Here is a 22,829-nt window from a genome sequence, read left to right as displayed (position 1 = left end):
ACTCATCTTCACATGCAAAGCTCCTGTCCAGTTTCTAAATTCAACCTGTTTTAAATAATGCAACAGGATGTGAGCTTTCCTGATTCTAAAAAGTCATTTTCTCTTTGGTAATATTCATGTGTTATTTGCCATGTTCTACCTGGTATTTTAATTGTGATTCATGTTGAAAATACATCCTTCAATATAACCAGCTTCCTAATAAGCATTTCCTATGTCCAGGTTTAAGTCACTTTCACTGCTGCCATATTATCTCAGTTTTTTTTTTTTTTAAATGGAGAAAAACAGCTTTTTATCTTGTTAAAGCTTTTGAGTTCTATAATCATTCAAGTTAGTTTTTAAGGTTGACTGGTTGTTTGACTTAGTCTTACATACTGAGATTTTTGCCATGTGTATGTGGTGTCTGTTGCTGTGTTTACCCAACATGTAGTATTTTAAAATAACAGACATTTTTATCTTGTAGTTCTTAAGTCAGTAATTTGTGAATGTTTTAGCTGGATGGTTTCTGTCTCAGGATCTTTCATGAAGTTGCAGTCCAAGATGTCAGTCAGGGCTATAGTCATTTGAAGTCTTAATTGTGACTGGAGAATCTTTTTCGTCAGTGGCTCCCTTACATGGCTCAGGAGGTCTCAGTTCCTTGCTATGTGGGCTTCTCCATAGAGCTCCTTAAGTGTCTTTATGATGTGTAGCTGGTTTTCTTCAGGGTGAGTGATCCAATAGATCAAGCAAGGTGGAAACATCTTTTATGAAGTAGCCTGGAAAGTCACATAGCATCATTCTTCAGTATCCTTTTCATAAGAAGTGGTCTACACTTGAAGGGAGGGGAATTGAGCGCCATCTTTTAAGGGAGGATTGTCAAAAAAGTTTAGGATATATTTTATTTTATTATTTATTATTATTTTTAATGGCTGTACCTGTGGCATTTGAGAGTTCCCTGAATATATTTTATAACTCCACTCCATGTGATATTTTTTCACTAGGGACACTAATGATGTTGGATAAATTTTACTATGACTTGTTTTGAATTGTTGCTATGTTTGTCCTGTATTTAAGATATTCAGAGTTCTAAAGTAACATGAATATGGTTTTTATGGATTGTCAAAGATCTATATACTTGTACGTTCTTTACTAATTTTGAGTTTATTTTGTAAGGTTATTTTTTGAAAAATTTCTTACATGTTTTGATCATTTTGTTTGTGTTTTCAGGGCACCAAGATACCAATGCATTGTTCCAATTCTGTCCTATTGTTTTTCTCCCCATTTCCCTACTTTAAGAAAATGTAGTAAGCATACTAATTATGGAAGTGTATTTATTGAAATAAATGGCTTATTTTTCCCTCTCAGCTGATTTGAATAGGATGCACAGACAAAATATAGATGCCTACCATAACCCAGATGCAAGAACATATGAAGATAAAAGGGCTGTTGTATCTCTAGACCAAAATTTAGCCACTTCAAATGCTGAGAACCTAGAAGATTCTGCAAATAAAAACTCAGGTTTTTAATCATATTCTATTTTTTTAATTCATTTTTTTACATTTCTAAAGTTGTTCAGTAGCATTTCTTTTCTGTTCTCTGACAGGGTTCTTACGGTGATTTTGAGGCTTTGCTTACCCTGTGTGATGAAGCAAAACACATTATTCCTGCTATTTATAGTAACTTTTCCACATAGGTATTTTGAAAAAAGTGAATGAGGAATTACATTTTGCTTCTTAAAACTGTGTATTTCTTCTTAGCTTTATTACTTGCTTATGTATGCTTTTGCTGCTGCTTATACTTTTATTTTGCTGGTGGGGAGGACTTTTCCTAAAATCAAATAGTCTTTTTACCCATACACAGTTTGCTTCTTATAAGAATTAGTTTGAATTAGTGAGAACCTGTCAGATGTTGTATGATAAATCACATGATGAAATTCATGTTTTGCTTGTTTTATAATCATTTGCCCTCCCTTATAAAACCACAGTGTACAAAGAAATAAATGAACTTATTAAAAGTTTACTTTGGGAGTTCCTGTTGTGGCTCAGCGGGTTACAAACCTAACTAGTATCCATGAGGATGTGAGTTCTATCCCTGGCCTCACTCAGTGGGTTAAGGATCTGGCATTGCCATGAGCTGTGGTGTAGGTTACAGATATGGCTCGGATTCCACATTGCTGTGGCTGTGATGTAGGCCGGCAGCTGCAGCTTCAATTGACCTGTAGCCTGGGAATTTCCATATGCCGCAGGTGTGGCCCTAAAAAGCCAAAAAAAAAAAGCTTACTTTAACCTCTGGTCACATTTGCCTTACTTAAGCAAATATCTTTGATTTGCTATTAAATAAGGTCCTTTTAATTAAAAGTTCTGTAAATCGAAGATTATTCAATATCTTCTTTATGACTTTCCTGGAAGAGTTGTCATCATCTTTATCAAGCATATATGAAAATGTTACATATTTAAAATTCAAGGAAAGTTAATGGAATATATCACCTTGCGCTGTATTTTCATGCCTATAAAAGTAACCATTTATTTACTACAAATTCTTTTGTGTTTCCACAAAAATCTTGATTTTAGACTAGAAAAGAACTCTATATTAGGAAACCCTTCTAAAATGTCACAGACTGATCTTCTAAAAATTTAGTCTTCAAAAAAATTTGAAAACTTTTAATACATGTGACTTAGTTCCCTAATAAGCAGACTAAATTGGGAGTTTTGATTAGAATTACTAGCCTTGCATTTTTCAAGCCTTTGATGGTAGTAGCACTAATCCGTGCAGCCTTTTTGAACACTTCAGGAGATGTGTTGTGTGTTGTTTCCATGGACAGCCTGTATCACTGTTTGATCTCTAATTAGAAGAAAAATGAAGAAAATGCTTTCCTACTTTGATCCACAATAGATTTTTACACAGTGGATCAAGTTTTGATTTTGGAATACTAAAATTAGAACTTGTGATTTTGATGAAATTATTCATTTGTCTCACTCTGAGTCTAACAGCATTGTCAATTGTCAAAAACACCTTTTCATTTTATTGAAGAGGATTTTTGAATTATTTCTGATTATCGTTTTTCCTCTTCACTGGCTTCTTCTCCTGGTAGTCTGCATTGAGATCAGTGGTACAGATCCTTTCTCTACCCTTCTCTTCCACACCCAGTATTGTTTGTAGTTCCCTCTCAGCTAGAACTTTCTCTAGACGCCTAGAACACTTTAGGCGTCTAGCTCTGTTTACCAAGCAAAAGCGCTGGAGAAATCATTTCTATGACCTCTTCCCAAGAACACATGCAAGTTTGATGATTAAATATAATAGCAGGATTTATCATCTGTTGGCTTTCTATACACCACCAGGATTTTGGTGCTGCTCTTGTGGCCAGGATGCTCTAGTTTAAAAGATCATATAAAATCATAAAATGTTAAAATTTCCCTTTCTTTGGTGAATTGAAATTCCCCAAATTAACTTCATTCCCAAAGAATTAACCTAAAATAGACTTTCTGAATGCAAGAAACTATTGAGTCACCTGTTATGTTGCTATGCCATCATATATATGTGTAAGAGTATGTGTGTCTTTATATACTTGTGTGTGCACATACACATGTGGCATATATTTTAAAGGCCTTAGAAAACTTGAGTATATCTGAAAGTTGAATATTATAAGTGAACTTAAAATTCATAATCCTCTATTGTTTTTTATCATTAGGCCTGTTTTTGAGGCCCTTCTTAATTAAGCTTATTGTTTTTCTTTATGGTTCTTAGATTAAAAAAAAACCATGAAATCCATACTAATGTGGCTTAAATTTATTCTTTTGGCTTATTGTGTGATGCCTGGTTACATTTTCATTTTCTTTGTTGGAGCATGTGTTTCCCTTTGGTTTTATTTTTATAGTGCTTTTGTTTTTAAAAACTTACATTGCTTGTCTCTATTTGTTATCTAATTGCCTCAAAGGTTTAGAATTTAAATGATTATTAAAGTGCAACATACCACTCAGTTTTGTTTTACTAGTTAGCTTTTCCACCATAAGATTTTAATGTTTAGGTATTTATTTGGCCTTCTCCCAATCTATTCAAATAAGCATTAATGAATTTAAATACCAAGGCAAAATAGACCTAAATGATAGCTAAACTGCAAAGCAGTTGGCCTACACATACTACACAAGTGAGAAATAAATGCTTCAGATTGATGGTGTAAAGAAACTAGAAAGGGATATAAAAAATTATGAGAGGCTTAAATTTAAATACCATTTTTTTCTTCATTCAAAGAGACTTCTAGGGTGTAATTATTTTCCATGTTGCTTTTATGAAATAAGTTCTTCCTTTCCCAAAATGTTTAATAACATTTATAGGTAATATATAGCATATTTTTTTTTCATGTTTATATCTCATTAACCTGATAGAATTTTTAAATAAAAATTACTGCAGTGATTAAAGCAGTCATCCTAGTCTGTAAAAAATATTTTTAGAGCTGAGTTTCTAATCTGTTGTTTAAACAATGGATGGAAATCGACTTTTGGCATTACTGATTTTTAAAACAATTTAGAAATTTTTGTATGTGTATACATAATACATTTTAAGGTATAATTAAGCAGTATTCTTAAGGAAAGGATAATTACATTTCATACATAGGAATTTAAACATGTACTTTTTTTCTGTTTATAAAGATTTTCTTTAAAGCCTTTGCTGCAGTGAGAGTTTAGGTCATTAACTTTTATGTTTTCTTGGTGTCTTTCAGGTATAGATAATGATTTTTCAACTCTGTATTAATTTTGTTTTAGTTTCAACAGTTTTCTTTCTCTCTTTACTTTTTATCTGGTCTTTAGATTCTGATCTCAGCCTTCTTTTAAGTTCAACCTCTGGACTCCTATATTTAGCACATTTTTTCAAAATTTGATTTTATTAGCAAAGTCTTCATTCTTTAACCTTTACGTTTTCTAAGCATTGGCTAATGGTATGTTTTTGTAAAATTTCTCTTTCAAGGTCATATGCAAACACAGAGCTCTCCTTTTGCTCGTGGAAATATATTTGGTGAGCCTCCAACTGAACTTCAGATTAAACAGCAGGAATTATACAAGAATTTTCTTCGTTTTCAGGTGAAATGCTTATTTGATCTTTGTTTCAACATTTCGTAAGAATTTTAATAAGCTAAACTTGGAAAAATTTTATCTACAAGATAAAGAATAAATTCTAAAATGCTATTATGCATTTATCTAAAATATCTAATTTATATCAGATATAAATTACGTTGTATTGTAATTTAATTTATTATTATACTATTTTACTTATATCTGAAAAAAAATACGGAGACAGGTATACCAGTTAATATAATCTTTTCTAAATTTTATTAAATAATTAATTGTTAAAGAATGCTGAAATTTAAACTGAAATATTTAATAAAATGTTCACCTATTAGGCATAGAATCAATCTTTCCAGAGAGCTTATGTGTTAGAAGATAGTTTTTTTTCTAAATGATTTGATACTGTTGACTCAGTTGAATAGTTTGTAAATAAATATAATAATACATTTTGCAGTCTTTTGAACATTTGTGTATGTAAGCACACAGCACTTAAAATATTAGAAATGCCCAAAGGAAGACACTTGAGCATTAGGTATTTATTCAGCAAACAGGCTTATTGAACTCTCATACTGTGTCCACCTTTGGGATGGATCCTGAGGTGAATGTTTTCTCTCTTACCTCCCTCCCCTCCATATCCACACTTACATCCCAGTGTCAGATTGATCCTGTGGCCAGGTTAATTTTCCTTTGATATGACTTCTTATGTTTTTCTTTGTTATTCAAACCTGGCAGTCATCTTTTATTTTCTACAGAAAAATGTCTGTATTCTTTAGTCTGACATTTAAGGCTGTCCAATTTAATCCTGACCTCTTAAACAAATTCTTCTTAAAAAGATTCTATTCAAACATGCCATTTTTCTAATCCTAATTATTGTGGACCCTTAAATAACACAGCGACATAATGGATATAATCTTGAGAATGATTCGTCTGACTTTACTGTCGAGGATGTATTTTTGGAAGATTTAAAAGATTGGAAGCAAGGCTATTTCACTACAGTGGTGACAGTGGAAATGAATGGAAAGACCTTTCTGAGGATTAGCAGAGTGAGCAGAGATACTGACTGTAATAGTGTAGCAGCAGAGAGCCCAAGGATACCTGCTCTACAAGTCAGATAGCGGCAGATTAAGGGTCTCTTGAAGGACCCTGTGGTATGTTGCTCATAATGATAGCAAGTCTCCATTAATCGATAAATGATTATGATTTTTTTTTCATGGAGTAGGAAAAAGGGAGAACCAAGTGTTAAATGTGAGGTTTTATTGACTTCCTGAATGATGTTTTCTCTAGGGCTATTTTAATTGAAGACGTGATTACATACACACTGCTGAGTACTAAATATTAGGATTGTACATATTTAATAGTGTTATAAGAAAGAAGTGTTAGGAAAAATCTTCACATATAAAATCATGGGACATGTAAGGAGATTAAAATTATAGCTCAATAGTTTGTTAGTACTAAATATAGCAATCTTGAAGCTTGAGGAAATGCAGACAAGAACAATAAAAATAATGTGAGTAGTTATAATCAATGCATGCTTAAGGGGGCCTGAAATCTATAGATAAGCTTAAACCTGCATCATGAATACCCAGTACCAGTGCTGCCAACCTTCTCTCCCTGCTTCACAGAGGACATAGACTACCTCTTAGTGGTCTCTTTCCTTTAGGTCTTATACTCTGCCTTGGAACATTCCCCCACAATACTCAGCACCGGAGGCTCCAGGTGACATTCAAACGAAACTTAATTATGAATCTTTGTGGCTAAAATCCTCATTCACCTTACAACTTGTCAGGAGATAGGAAGGAAGAAATGCCATTCTAGGGAAGAGATTTCTTTCTTTCTTTCTTTTTTTTTTTTTTTAATCTTTTTAGGGCTGCACCTGTGGCATATGAAGGTTCCCAGGGCTGCACCTGTGGCATATGGAGGTTCCCAGGCTAGGGGCTGAATCGGAGCTGTGGCTGCTGGCCTACACCACAGCCACAGCAACGCTGGATCCTTAACCCACTAAGCAAGGCCAGGGATTGAACCCCAGGCCTCATGGATACTAGTCGGGTTCGTTACTGCTGAGCCATGATGGGAACTCTGGGAAGAGATACTTAAAGATTGATTGCTAGGAGTTCCCGTCATGGCGCAGTGGTTAACGAATCCGACTAGGAACCATGAGGTTGCGGGTTCGGTCCCTGCCCTTGCTCAGTGGGTTAACGATCTGGCGTTGCCGTGAGCTGTGGTGTAGGTTGCAGACGTGGCTCGGATCCTGCATTGCTGTGGCTCTGGCGTAGGCTGACAGCTATAGCTCCGATTCGACCCCTAGCCTGGGAACCTCCATATGCCACAGGTGCAGCCCAAGAAATGGCAAAAAGACAAAAAAAAATTTAAAAAAATAAAAAAATAAAGATTGATTGCTAAAATATTTCACTGTTGTTTCAGAATACTAATCAAGCCAAGGAACTTTTGAGACATAATAGTAGCAGTCATTATAGAATAGTATAATCATGAATTATTTATTAAGTACCTTCTGTACAGGAGGAACTTTTATGTTTTTTACAAAAACATTTCAGTTCTTTGAGTACTCCTTTGATACTGTTAATAAAATTGATAACTCTTTTTATCAGATGACAAAACTGAAAAAGAAAGTTCCTTAAGGTCACACAGTCTGGTGGAACTGGAATTTTACTCATAGCTCTTAACATTACGTTATGTGGCCTCCCTGATAAAATACAGGAAACTGAAAAATTTAGGAACTAATTTTTACAGACAGAAATGTGGTACAAATGTTAAATTCATAGGCTAATAGGGTAAATTAAGTGCTATTCTAACTTTTCAATAGTTTAACAAAGTAATAACTAGGTTTAATTTTTAGATTGAGGAAAAGAAACAAAGAGAAGAAGCAGAGCGAGAGAGAATGAGAATTGCTGAAGAAAAAGAAGAAAAACGGCTTGCTGAGCAGAGGGCACGGATTCAGCAAGAGTATGAAGAGGAACAGGAAAAGAAAAGGGAGAAGGAGGAGGAGGTGTGTTTTTTCCTACTCTTGTTTTTCTACTTAGTCTGAAAGTGAAATCTTTTTCTTGACTTGAAAAGATATTTATTACTTAAGAAGGAGAACAGTCTTGGAGTACATTTAGAAAATATCAAATCAATATGCATTCATTAGATGTTATTTTATTGAAACAAGAGACTAAATTAAGAAAAGAGATAATTGATGACTTTTAAAAGCTAACAAATAGTTTAGGCTGACCAGGATGTTATAATAGATGCCTAATATTTTATTGTTAAGCAAACAACCTACATTAAAGAACACTATATCATCTATACCTTGAATTTTGTCTCTTTATTTCAGACAGATAAGGCAGCAGATTTCTGAATGGACTATAGAATATCTGTGTGGAGTGTTTATTTATTTATTTTTTTGTTTATTTTAAAGCAAAGGCTGAAAAACGAAGAGCTTATTCGGTTAGCTGAAGAAAGAAGAAAAGAAGCAGAAAGAAAGAAGAAAGAAGAAGAAGAAAAACATAACCTACAACTTCAGCACTATTACGAAAGAGAAAATATAATTGGGGAAGAAACAAAGGTAAGTTTCAATCAAAGATATCTATGAACCCCACAGTTAAATCCACTGTTACTAAGTGAGTAGTGGAGTGGTAAGCAAAGGAGAGGAAGCAGAGGAGATGCTTTTGTTTTTCCTTTTGTGGTACTACTGTGGGTGCAACAGACTCTTCCTGTATGGGTGATGTCACTGTGCTTTGTTGCTCTTTTCTTTGCTGTGAACAGAATAGCTTTAACTTCTGTTACGGTTGTTAGTGTTGTTAGTCTTGTTCCCATGGTCTGTAGACCAGAACACTACAAACTGTTGTTGACAAGAATAAGTGCAGAAATTGAGAGTGTTTAGAACCTTTGTAGCAATTTGTCAAGGTAATTTTATGTTGTTGAATCTATTAAAAAGTTGTGATTATGTAACATTTGTTAAAGAGTTTTTATTTATCTAGTACAGCTGACTCTTACAATGCAGGGATTAACCTGTGCATGTGTAATTTATAGTTGGCCCTTCATACCTCTGGTTCCTGAGCTTTTGTGTATTGAACCAAACACTGACTGTAGTACTGTAGTATTTGTAATGGAGAATATCCCCGTGTAAGTGGACCCGTACAGTTCAAACTCGGGTTGTTCAAGGGTCAGCTGTAATTCATTCTTACTCTGTTTTACACATATGTCCACGACAGATTGGAAATTAAAAAAGAAACTTGTAGCTCACTATAGACTGGTTTGAAGTCCATGTCTCTGAGGTATGGGGGCTGATGGTCACGGTTAGGTGAGTGAATCCAAGTTATTAGAAGTTTTCTCTGTAGAAAGCCAGTTGGGCCTTATCAGAATCTAGGTCACACCTGTGCTTGTATTTCAAAGCTGTATTTAAAAATACATCTTCCTGGGTCTCACCTACAAAGTATTTGATTTACTAAGTCTGATTTACTAATTAGTCTTAGGGGTTTGATGCAGTGGACCTGTGAACCACACTTTGAAAAATTCTATGTCTTACAGGTTTAGCTCAATTTAATTTTATCCCCCTTTTTTTCTCCTTAGGGCCGCACCCTCGGCATATGTAGGTTCCCAGGCTAGGGGTCAAATGGGAGCTACAACTGCTGGCCTATGCCACAGCTCATGACAACACCAGATCCTTAACCCATTGAGTGAAGCCATTGTTCCTAGTTGGATTCGTTTCCTTTGCGCCAAGAAGGGAACTCTCAGCTCAATTTAATTCTAAAATGATGTTTTCAGAAATTTAGATGTATAAAGACATTATTTCTTGTAAGTACAATTGACAGAAAGATTACTTTTAACCAGTGGACTTGTCTGTTATATTTATGATGTAGTTTGATTCATTTCTGATTGGTTCAAATACACTATTTTATTTTTCATTCCAGGGTTTTTTGGGGATAGAAATAAATATTCACAATTTGAATTTGCTGAAACATTGTTTAAAGAGAATTTATAGTTGCAGTCTGTGTTTTTTGTTTATTTTTATTGTTCCTGGAATGTTAGGCAATACCCTTCATTCTTATGATAAAAAGTTGGATATCTATATTTGCTCAACCTTCTAAAGTATATCATTTAAGTGTCATATCATTCATATTTTAAGTTAATTAAGTTTTTTATAGCAGTGTTTGGTTTATAGAAAAGTTGGTCTGAAAGCAGAGAATATTTTATTGTAAAATTGATTATTGGAGAACGAAAATTGTTCATTTCTCACAGTTGTGTTTCTGTCACTTTCTTATTTTGTTTAAGAAAAAAATGCTGCTTCTTTGGAATATATAATTTTATGACTGTTAATAGTTTAATTGTGAAATACCATGAAGTTTTAGACCAACTTTGTTCCATTTAATTAGTTTTGCCCTCAGTTCTGAAATTATCATTGCTACCCGTCATTTTATTTAAAAAATTTTTTAATTTAATTAATTAATTTATTTATTTATTTTTCTTTTTAGGGCCACACTTGAGGCATATGGAAGTTCCCAGGGTAGGGGTCAAAGTGGAGCTGCAGCTGCAGGCCTACGCCACAGCAACGCCAGATCCAAGCCACATCTGTGACCTACGCTGCAGGTTGCAGCAATGCCGGATCCTTAACCCAGTGAGTGAGGCCAGGAATTGAATGCGTATCCTCATGGATACTAGTCAGATTCTTAACTTGCTAAGCCACAAAGGGAACTCTACTAGCTGTCATTTTAAAATTTATGTAGGCCTGATACATATATTTTTGTCTACTCTTTGAGTTTTTACTTTTGTGTCACCTTTTTTAATTTAGTCTATATATTTATCTAGTTTGTTAAATGTGGTTTTTGTTTGTTTATTTGTTTTGCTTTTTAGGGCTGCACCTGCAGCACATGAAAATTCCCAGGCTAGCAGTCGAATTGGAGCTGCAGATACTGGCCTACACCACAGCCACAGCAATGCTAGATCCGAGCAACATCTGTAATCTACATCACAGCTCACACCAATGCCAGATCCTTAACGCACTGAGTGAGGCCAGGGATGGAACCTGCATCCTCATGGATAGTAGTCAGGTTCATTATCGCTGAGCCCACAACAGGAGCTCCTTAAATGTGTTTTTTTATCCTAATGTGAGACTCTAGTCTTTCAAATGGCGATAAGCAAATCCATTTATATTTATTGTATCCAATATATTTTATCATATTAATTGAATTTCTGATTTGTTTTTGCTTCCTTTACAGTTTAAGAATTTTTAAAAATTTAATTTTTTAAAAAATGTTTTAATTTTTAGGAGTTCCTGTCGTGGAGCAGTGGTTAATGAATCTGACTAGGAACCATGAGGTTGCAGGTTTGATGCCTGGCCTTGCTCAGTGGGTTAAGGATCCAGCATTGCCGTGAGCTGTGGTGCAGGTCGCAGATGCGGCTCGGATCCCGTGTTGCTGTGGCGTAGGCCGGTGGCTACAGCTCCTATTTGACCCCTAACCTAGGAACCTAAATATGCCGTGGGAGTGGCCTTAGAAAAGGGAAAAAGACGGGGAAAAAAAAAAGTTTTAATTAAAAAAAATTTTTTTAATTAAAAAAAATTATATGGACACTTCTTTGTTTCATCCTCTACAGGCCTTTAGAAGGTTTAAATTGTCTTTATATTTCTGCTTATGGTCACCCAGAGGGTTTTTTTTTTATTGTCTTGCATATGTTTATATGTTTTATCAGAGTCACCAGTGAAAGTAAATATTTGATTTTGTACTCTGCAAAATGAACAATTTGACATGCATACTTATACTGGGGTTTGGGTCTTTTTTTACCCATGTAATTATTGTTGAATTTTGTTGGGAGTTACTATATTTCAGCATTTTGACTTTAATATAAAGTTGGGAACTGTTAGCTCTATTACATTGTTACCTGAAACCTCGTTTTATTTTCTTATGGAGACATAGAACACTGTCGTGAGCCATGCTGTTCCTGGTGACAAGGGATCTAGTATTTTGAGGTTGATTTATATTGTTTCCCAGAAAAAGTTTTTTGTTTTTTATACTGTCCTGTGTCTTTTCATTATTAAGATAGTTTTTTACTCTGGCTTATTTTTTTGTTTTTGTTGTTGTTGTTTGGTATGGTATTGCTTTATTTCACTTTGTTGAATTTCTTTAATCTTAATCTGAGTTATATTCTACTAATAAGGATATCTAAATCCATTTATGTTTATCATAATGAATATATTTGATAATTGAGTTTCCAGCTTTTTAGGTAAATGTATATATTTTGACTAAAGTTGGTTAATTTACAATATTAGTTTTGGGTCTATAACATAGTGATCTGATATTTATATAAATTTTTGATAAATAGTTATTGTATTGTTTTTAATACAATAGCATTTTGAACTTCTCAATCTTGTTCACTGTTAGAGGAGTGTGTGTTTACATATCTGTGTCGTATAATATGTGTGAACGTGTATATGTAGACATGTTGGAGTGTTATGTATGTATACACACACACACACACATAGGCATATGTTGGGGTGTGTGTGTGTATGTAATGTTTACATATCCTCCCCCTTCCAGCGTTTGAGACAGCCTTCTCCTGTAGTTCCAGCCCTTCAGAACAAGATTGCAAGCAAACTCCAAAGACCTCCTTCGGTTGATAGCATTTTAACTTCCTTTATTCAGGTATATACTTTTTCCTTTTCTTTTTCTTTTCTTTCTTTCTTTTTTTTTTTTTTAAGACATTTGAACTTTTTGGAAGTGGAAATTACTCAGAATCTAGATATAGCCAAGAAGCTGGGATGGTTTACTTTTCATGGGACATTATTTTTAATAGGCTATTAAAATACCTTAAAGGAAGAAAAACAATTACTCAATTTTTGGAATCTTTGCTAGTCAGTTAGTAGACTCAAGAAACGTAAAACTGTCTCACGTATTGAAAACGGGCAGTAATATACATAAAGCACATGCTAATATAAACTAATGGGGAAAATAGGATATCACTGACATTTCATGGCAAACCATATTAAATAAGGGCAAAGAATATTATTATAAAAATGCAGTGTTTCTAATATTTTGTTTATGTATACCACAAAACAGTAAGTTAAATGCAAAATAATGCATACTCATTTTTCCAGTGATGTTCTTTTGAAACGTTCGTCTCAGCTAAGTTATTTTGGATTGAGTGGATTGAATGAGATTTTCTTATTCATCCTATTTAGTGAGGTTATGTTCTTTCAGATATGAAATGTAGCTAGTGTTTACAGTGATTTGTCTGCTGCTTTAGTTGTAGCTGATAATACTTGGTGCCCCAAAGTTTAAATTCTTTTGACAAATCATAATTTAGCCAATTTTCTGGGGCCCCCAAGAAGGTCTTTTCTTTGATAATATATCTTCTAGCCAGCTATAGTTGTTCTGAAAACATCCCTTACACTTTAGACTGAGCTACAATCAAAAGAGAGCCAAGAAAATGTTCCAAAAGGGTTGATCCTTGAGTGACTCTTGAAAAATGAGTGGGAGTTTGCCATGAAGAGGATGTGGAGGAGGGATTTTCAGCTAGTGCAGAATCGTGGAGGGGACTGTAAGCCGTGTGGAGAAGACATGGTTTGGTCTGGCCTGATAATACCTGACCAAGTGTTAGAGGAGGGAAAGGCTAGAATGTACGCAGGGTGTTGTGTGGCGCACTTGTTCCATCACACAGGTCAGTTACCAGTTTCTTTGTCTATTACAAAGAAGCGCACCAGAACATCTTCCTCAGTTCCACCTCCTTGAGATACTGAGGAAGAAGGTCTTTGGTAGGTAATGTCCAGGAGTTCATCGTAATATCTTAAGGAGGAGAAGACATGGCTGTGTTCGTCCTGGATCATGTTCTCTCAGGCAGTGGTGTAGGGGTTTATGGAGGCCGGTGAGAATGTAAACATGGAGACAAGTTAAGATGCTGTCGTAGAAGTCCAGATGTGAGACTTTGAGCACCTAAACAAAGGCAAGTGACATTAAGGATTCAGAAGGGGTGACAACTTCAAGAGATATATGAGACACAGATAGTGGCATTACTGAGTGTTTGTGGTGGGTAGGAGTCAATGATGACTTTCAAGTTTCTGTTGAGGGTTTTATAGAATAGATAATTGAAAATACAGGTTTGTGGCTAAGGAAGGAACTCTGCACTGGATTTTTAGTTTTGGAAACTATTAAGATTATTTTTGTCTCATTAATGTGATTGTCTAGGATGCGTTCAGGGAAAATAAAGAGGGCTAAGGATGGAACAGTAGGAAGTTACCAACATTTAAGAAGCACAGAAAGGAAATGGAGACAGAGAAAGTGACAGCGACTGGCAATGGTATCAGTTGCTACTGGCCAAGTAAACTCAGGGCTTAGAATGCCCACTGAGGAGTTCTGCTGGCTCAGTGGGTTAAGGTCCAGCACCATACTGCTGTGGTGCAGGTTCGATCCCTAGCCCAGGAACTTCTGCATGCCTGTTGAACGTGTCGCTTGGGATCTTGCTGGCCATGTTAGTGAGAGGGATGCAGAGTAGAAGCAAAGGCAGTGGCCGTGCAATGAGGAGTGAGTGGGAGCAAGGAAGCAGACACCATACATCCTGCATGTACTGCCTTTAAAGAAGAGTGGCTCTGAAGGCAGGAGGATGGGCCGGACAGCAGAGAGTTAGTGATGAAGGGTGAGGTAAGACTTTGAAAGAAGGGAGAGATTTTTAAGCCTAGGCTGAGAGGAACAGGGTGGAGAAAGAGTAGAAAGGATGTATTTACCAGATACAGCGTACAGGGGACAGGGTTACCTTTGGATGGAGTGAGGCCTTTCTCACTGCACTGGGAAGGAAAATTCAGTGTAGGTAAGTTCATAGATAGAATGGTGGAGAGTTCGTTTTCTCTTACACAGAGTTACTTCAGAAAATTCCTCTGAAAGCTGCTGAGTAGGGAAGAATTCTGAGTATCTCTTTGTTATGATTGTTACACAGGAAAGTTCCATGTCCAGGGCACAGTCTCCTCCGGTACCTGCCAGGAAAAATCAGCTTCGTGCAGAAGGTACAGTTAACTATTATGCTTGTAATCTAGACTATGTCTTTCTTTCTTTTTTTTTCTATTTTTTAAACTTTTTATGTTGAAAAATGGACTCCCAGATGTTGCAAAGTAGAAAAGAGAAGAGAGAGATGCTTGCACCCTCCCTGTAGTGTCCCTCAGGGATGCAGTATCACAGCCAGGAAGCTAATGTGGGCAGGCTCTACAGGGCTTCATCAGATTTTGTAATTTTCACATGTATTAGTGTTTGTGTGTCAGGAGGGTGTGTGTGTGTGTGTAGTTCTATGCATTTTTGTCATGTATAAGTTGTGTAACCACCATAAAATCAAGGTACAGAACTGTCCATTGCCACAAAGGAATTCTGTTGGGCTGCCCCTTCATAGTTGCAGTGTCCCTCACCCCAAGAAAGTTTCTTAACTTTTGAAATTTCTGTGTTGTCAGTGTGTTTGTAGGTCTTAATGATGTTCATAAATATGATCTGTATGTATAAAGCATTAAAAATAGCTTTCGTAAAAATGTCTGAGCATTTTAGCGTTATGGTAAGTCAGTTTATATTTATTTAATGTTTAATCTTTTATTCATATACCTGTCATATTTTTAACTTATTAATGGGAATTTGCAGAGGAGAAAAAAAATGTAATTATGGAGTTGTCAGAAATGAGAAGGCAGCTTCGTAGTGAAGAGCGGCGTCTGCAGGGGCGGTTGTTACACATGGACAGTGATGATGAAGTTCATATAAGGCAAGTTTGTTTGTTCGTTCGTTCGTTCCTTCCTTCCTTCTTTCTTTCTTTCTTTGTTTCTCTCTCTTTTTTTTTGCTTTTTAAGGCTGCACCCACAGCATATGGAGGTTTCCAGGCAAGGGGGCAAATCGGAGCTACAGCTGCCAGCCTATACCATAGCCATAGCAATGCAGGATTCAGACCATGTCTGCGATCTACATCACAGCTCACGGCAACTCCAGATCCTTAACCCAGTGAGTGAGGCCAGGGATTGAACCGGCAACCTCATGGTTCCTAGTCGGATTTGTTTCCGCTGCGTCACAATGGAAACTCCCATATCAAGCAAGTTTCAAATGTATTTTCCCTTTGTTCTTGGGTTCTTTTTGTCAGGATAAAGAATTAGAATCCATCCAGTAATTCTACAGTTTGGAAACAGGATTAAATAATCTTTATCATAAAGCCACATCTATTAGAATTTTGCGTGCTTGAAAAAGTTTTTCACAGATTATTGGTGAAATTATAATGACTGAAATAACCCTTTCTCCTAAAAGAAATCTAGCTAAGTAATTATATTCTGGGGAGTTCCCTTGTGGTGCCACAGGTTAAGGATCTGGTGTTGTCACTGCAGTGGCTCATGTCACTGCTTATGGGTTGTGTTTGATCCCTGGCCCGGGAACTTCCACTTGCCATAGGCACAGAAAAAAAATTATATTCTAGTGGAAGGGCTCAGTATAAGTAAATCAAAATGGTTTATATTTTCTTAGTCTATTTATGATTATAGTATGTAGTAGGTTTTATTTCTTTTTTGGCAAAACAGCACTTTCCTTAATTAGCTAATATACTTTTTAATTCATGTTCTTCAATTTTATATAGATAAAATTGCCTTCATAAAACATTTCTTTATAATTGTCTAGTCTACTCACTGTGGAAATATGGGGTATTTAATGAATATTGATTTAACCTAATATAAAATATGTAAGCTGGGCATTTTAACTGTCCCTCTGTAGCCAGGAATATATGTATATGGCAATGGTGATGATAGTGATGGTGGTTGGAATGGGGAGGAAAAAGAAAAAAAAGATGAAAGAAGTAGCATTTTTTTTTCTTTTCTTTCTCTCTCTCTTTTTTTTTGGCCAAGTCCACAAAATTTGGAAGTTCCCAGGCGAGAGATCAAACCTGCACTACTGCAGCGACCTAAGCCACAGCAGTGACAACACTGGATCCTTAACCCACTGAACCACAGGAGAACTCCAGAAGTAGCACTTTCTTGAAGGAAAAGCATTATCCCTAACCATGAAATGTTTAATAGGATTAGACAGTGAAAAATCAGTATTGGGAACAGACCGTTCTTCAAGTTCTTTATTTAGGAATAGATGGTTTAGTTTGCTACAGAGGAATCACTGAATTGACTAATTTGGGACACATGTACAGAAGGCAAACAAATGCAGAAGTTGCTTTTGCTTCATAAGTGATAAGGAAGCTCAAGATAGGACAGAGATACATGGAACAAGACCAGAAGAAAACATAGACTAGACAGTTATAAAAACAATCACTTTACTGTCCCTTTCTTGGTCTTCTGAAAAATCAGGCATAGAAACTTGGTCTTTGCTTGGAAAATAATAATAGGAACAGAAAACTTCAGAGATGGAATAATCATAGATAATTATATTTTAAAGCTGTTTTTTATATTTTCCTTCAACAATGTATTATTTTCAGAAATACTTTTAGCAAAATAATATACAGGCTGCCATACATTTCTGATCATTTTTGCCAAAAGGACTCATAAATTTTCTAAAGCAGTGTTCTTAGTGGGGTGCAGTCTTTTAGTAGGTTGTAAATTCAGTGCAGTGGGTAACTACTGCACTTTCTTTAAAGGGTGCTTATTTTATTTTTTCCATTAAGTGGTTTATTTTGGCATAATTTTAGATTATAGAAAAGTTGCAGACTCTGTACAGAGAGTTCCCATACACACCTCACTCTGTTCTCCCTACTTTTAACATCTTACATTCCCAGAATACATTTGTCACAACTAAGAAGCTGACATTGGAACATTATTATGAACTGAATTCCAGACTTTATGAATTTGTCCATTTTTTCCATCAGTGTTCTCTTTCTGTTCCAGGATTAATCAGTACAAGGCATCCCACTGCATGTAGTTGTCCTGTCTCCTAATCTCCTTTGGTCTGGGACAGTTTTTTAGTTGTTCATGACTGTGGTAGTCTAGAGGAATGTTGGCCAAGCATCCTATAGAATGTGCCCCAGTCTGTGTTTGTCTGATGTTTTCTCATGACTGGGGTGGAGATAAGGGGTTTGGGAAAGGGTAGCCTCTCATCACATTGTATCAGAGGGTACATGACACCCTTACGATAGCACTGGAATCACTGGGTTTAGTGCATTTGAAAGAATTGGGAGGTGGTGGAAATTGTTTATATTGTTGCTTGAGTTCTTGCAGCTTTGGCCATGGGAGCTGTCCCACGTTGGCCCCTGTCCCTTTGACATGTCCCATCCTTTTGCTTTTTAAGCACTTCCTTACTTTCTGGTACCACAAGACGCTCAGGGATTATCTTTATCTATCCCTGTCCCAGCCCTACAATCAGCCATTACTCCAAGGAGTCCTGGTTCCTCTTGGAGAATGATATTTAGGAACCAAGCTTTTTAGCAGGCAGAGCTAGATAATAAGTATGTATCCTAAGTTATAAACGTATCTGTAATTGTTTCTTTGTCAGTTTGTGTACACACTAAATTCATACTGATGTTTTTGACTTTAATCCAGGATGTGGCAGGATTTTAAGGTAGCATGTTAACCTGCCTAGTTACGCTTTGCTTAGATTTTTGTTGGCATTCTCTAGGCATGTTCTGGCTATGTAAACAAAGTGAGGAAATTTCAAGATATAGACCAGCTAGGTAATAGAATGTTAACCCAAGATGGTAATTTTCAGCAAATAATTCTTCCAGAGTAGGTCAGCTCTTTCTAAGTAATTAAAATATCAGTATAGTTTTTCTGTATTTACTTTTAAGATGTTATAAATGCCTTAACTGTTGCATCTTTCCATATTCCAAACAGGGATATTTAATTAAATATAATGGATTATTCACATTTTATTCATTTGCTTTATTTTCATTTATAAATTGAAGGTAGTGCTTTCTTTTGGCAAACCAGTATAAGAAAGAGAAACCAGGCAGCTTTTCAGTTTTCTCGTTTGCAAATCTCACATGACAGTTTCTACCCCATGAGATTCTAGTGAAGAATAAACATATTTATTTGAAAGAAATTTGTAAATTCTATATGCTAACTTAAGTTAGATAATATATGTTAGAATTACCATCATTTGGCAAGAATTGGTTAAATTCATTAAATTTTGGTGTAGTTTTCAGTATGTATCAGAGACATCTCAGGGTTGGTTCTTTATTCCAATTTAATAGATGGTTTCACAGGAAGATATTCTTATTAATTAATTCACCACATTATTGAGTCCCTACTATGTGCTAGGCACCTGCAGCTTATGCGCAAAGAAGAGCTAATAAGGTATATTCCTAACTGAGCAGCCTACTTAACTATTGGCATTAATGGTAGACAGGAGTCCAATTTAATGTCTTCTTAGAAGCCGTTTTAGTATTTGTTTTTCATGTAAATGAGTCTGTTGCAGTTCCTATCACTCTAGGTGGTTCACTTTTAGAGCTCTGTGTCAGCCTTGACAAGGTAGTTTTGTGGCCATGGTGAACCCCCCCAGTCCCCTAAGGGAAGCTCAAGAAGAACACTGGGCGTCACCTGTAAGGATCTCAGCTCTTCCCATCTAAGTTCTTAGGGAAGATTTAGTGAATAAAGAAATGGAGGCAGGAGTCTGGTCAACTCTCATATACCTGTAGCTTAGAATTACATTTTAAAAAATAGAGGGGACCCACGGAGGGCTGAGGGAAGCAGCAGCAGATACTTTATTTTCAGTGCTGGAGATACTCTTCCCATTCCTCTTCTCTCTTACAATCACTCCCCTAAAGTCCTAGCTGAGAACTCCCTTACTAAGCTACCTGCCTATTATGCTAACTTTCTAGGTACCACAGGGTCAGAGTATTAATTAGCTGATTTGGTATCAAGTTCCCTGAAAGCCCATTGTGAAATTAGTGTTGGGGACTGTGGATAATGACCTTTTATATTGGGCAGCATATTAATACCATCTTTCTTTGTGTGATTTCTATTTTAGGTTGAGGGGAAGGTGACAGTTATTGGGACCTGGTATATGCTGGGTACTTTATAATATGTAATTTCATTTAATCTCATACTCACAACAAGACTAAAAGGCTAAACATTATCTGCATCTTAGAGATGCTAAAATCACAGTCAAACTGCTAGTAAGTAGCAGAGCTGGTTTTTGAATCTTGGTTTCTTTGACCAAAGACTGTAATCTTGCTACTACTTGAACGTTTTAAGCTAAAACTAACTCATTCTATTCTTCTAAGAAGCTATTTTGAGCATTTTGAAAATTCCAATCACCTTATAAATACCCTATTTTTTTAATACAAAGGATTGAAATAACGGCTGTTAGAATAAATTACTGAGAAAAGATGGTGAAAGATGTGGTGAAAGATGCCAAATTTCTTGTACAGTACAGGGAGTTAAATGTCAACTCAGATTTTCTTCCCATAAAACACTTTTATCGTCTATTGTCATTTATCTATAGGAAAAGAGAAAGGAATCCCATGGATGTATTTGACATGGCCCGACATCGGTTACAGGCTCCTGTCAGAAGACAGTCACCTAAGGGCTTAGACGCTGCTACTTTTCAGAATATTCATGACTTTAATGAGCTGAAAGATAGAGGTAAGTAGAATGCTGCTATTTTAAAGATACAGCAAGAATATTCTACCTATAGTCAAGTATTTTTGAAGATTATTTGTATCCTTTTTCTAAAGTAGGGTTTCTTTTATGGTGTATATTTTAAGTGATGATGAATAAAACTTCTGTATACTCTAGTTCTTCAGTTTACCATTCTGGTGGCTGCAGCTTTGGTAAACTGTTGTCCTTTAGAAGGCATTTAGCTCTCAAAGCCTCAGTAGTATGAAGAACGGCACTTTGCATTTAGTGGAGGAGGGATAGCAAGATGAGCTTAGGAAAGAGATGGGGAAGGAAGAGTCTCTCTTCCTAAGATTGATCGGAGAAAAGCAGGAAAATGTGGTGCCCTTAAAGGGATACTTTCTCTTAGGTATTAGGGAGGAAGGATTGTGTAAGATGGATACTGGATGATGTCAGTTGGATCAGAGCTCATTCGTGACCTCAGCTGGATCTTTTTTGGTGGAATTATGGGATCAGAAGCCAATTAACTTTGGAATGAGGATTGAATAGGAAGTAAGGTGTTGGAGGCAGAAAGCATAAGAGGGGCCTGGAGCTGGAAGAACTTGTTAGGATGCTGATGTGAAAGCTGCTGCAAGAGGAAGAGGTGTGTGGTATAGGGGAGGGAGGGGCTGTCAGAAGACAGTCACCTAAGGGCTTGAAGAGAGCAGATCCCCGAGGGGAGCAGGCAGGAGCTAATGAAGGAAGGGAGTAGAGAAGATTTGATGCAGCCACTTAGGGGGAGGAGAGAAAGCTTGTTAGGGAAGTAGGATTGCCCAGATGACAGGGGCCTGGAAGACCAGAAACATGTAGAGGAACCTCAGTGTGTGTTATATGTGAGTTTTCTTCAGGAGCACTCAGCAGCTGTTGGAACAGAGGAGACAAATTATTGGATGGTGGTTATATGACCTATACCAGATGAATCAGAATTTAAATTTTTCTTCTGTTTCTTATTTTTAAAAGTAATATCGTTTTAGGCAGTTCTGAAGATTTAGAAAGATAGAAGGAAAAAAAACATTTTATTCAAATCACCTAAATATAAACACAATATTTTGTATGTTTATGAGTCTTCTGAGCTTAATTAAACCAAGAAAAGTAAAATAAAAACTAGATGTAATTATGTTATTAAATATTCTTGGTTTTTTTCACTTAGATTTACAAGTATGATCAATTATATATTCATACATACAAATATCAGTTAATTTTTTTTTTTTTGTCTTTTTAGGGCCGCACCCACGGCATCATGAAATTTCCCAGGCTCGGGGTTGAACGGAGCTGCAGCTGCTGGCCTTCACCACAGCAACACAGGATCTGAGCTGTGTCTATGACCTACAGCACAGCTCACAGCAACACCAGATCCTTTAACCCACTAAGCAAGGCCAGGGATCAAACCTGTGTCCTCATGGATGCTAGTCGGGTTCCTTACCACTGAGCCACCATGGGAACTGCACAAATATCATCAAGCATCAGTTAATTTTTCTTTTTTTTAATATGATTTTTAATTTTTTCATCATAGCTGGTTTACAATGTTCTGTCAATTTTCTACTGTACAGCATGGTGACCCAGTTACACATACATGTATACATTCTTTTTTCTCACATTATCATGCTCCATCACAAGTGACTAGAACATAGTTCCCAGTTAATTTTTAATGTTTTCATTTATTGATTACTTATTATATGCCAGGCATTGTATTAAGCCAGTGGGTCTCAGAGTTTGGCCAGGGGTTTTTGTGAGGTCAAAACTGCTCGTATTATAAACTAAGACTTTTTTTTTTTTCACTTTTATTTTCTCCCATGTGTGCAAGTGTTCCAGAGCCTATGCAGATATGATGGCTTCATTGCTCTGAAGCTAATAGAATGTGTTTTTGTATTTTCATGGTTTAAAAATTCCTTAGTTTTAATTTCTAATGTGGCGTGTGTGTATGGGGGGAGGTAAATAAGAGCTCTTTGGGGCCCTCAGTCTTTAAGAGAGTAAAGAGGTCTTGAGAACAAAAAGGTTTAAACCATAAAATCAAGCCGTTCATGTTATCGTACCTAGTCCTTATTCATCATGTGACTTAGTTGTTGACATCTCTTGTTTTTAAAGAGGGGAAACTTGAGTCTGGATGTGGGGATGTTGGCTTCAGTCCAAGTCTGTGTTTTCAGAGTCTCTTCTATAAACTTTGCTCTTAACCATTTTCTTTTTTTTTTTTTTTGTCTTTTTGCCATTTCTAGGGCCACTCCTGTGGCATATGGAGGTTCCCAGGTTAGGGGTTGAATCGGAGC

General features: G+C 36.1%; 1 protein-coding gene across 15 annotated transcripts in view; it reads left to right on the top strand.

The window, feature by feature from the left end:
• CSPP1 (centrosome and spindle pole associated protein 1) overlaps positions 1–22,829 on the top strand; it is a 183,888-nt gene that overhangs the window by 134,856 nt on the left and 26,203 nt on the right. For 12 of the 15 annotated variants that reach the window (XM_047783802.1, XM_047783806.1, XM_047783801.1 and 9 more), the window contains 8 exons: positions 1,342–1,494; positions 4,939–5,051; positions 7,891–8,040; positions 8,452–8,598; positions 12,569–12,673; positions 14,958–15,024; positions 15,641–15,758; positions 20,414–20,553. In XM_047783802.1, coding sequence (XP_047639758.1) covers positions 1,342–1,494; positions 4,939–5,051; positions 7,891–8,040; positions 8,452–8,598; positions 12,569–12,673; positions 14,958–15,024; positions 15,641–15,758; positions 20,414–20,553 — 993 coding nt within the window. The remainder of the gene's footprint in view (positions 1–1,341; positions 1,495–4,938; positions 5,052–7,890; positions 8,041–8,451; positions 8,599–12,568; positions 12,674–14,957; positions 15,025–15,640; positions 15,759–20,413; positions 20,554–22,829) is intronic. The other 3 variants (XM_047783808.1, XM_047783814.1, XM_047783809.1) reach the window with 1 other exon arrangement.

Source organism: Phacochoerus africanus, chromosome 6 (genome assembly GCF_016906955.1).
Source record: "Phacochoerus africanus isolate WHEZ1 chromosome 6, ROS_Pafr_v1, whole genome shotgun sequence".
Taxonomy (NCBI): Eukaryota; Metazoa; Chordata; class Mammalia; order Artiodactyla; family Suidae; genus Phacochoerus; species Phacochoerus africanus.
Note: the sequence above shows the minus strand (reverse complement) of the source record. Positions and strands in the feature narration are given on the sequence as shown.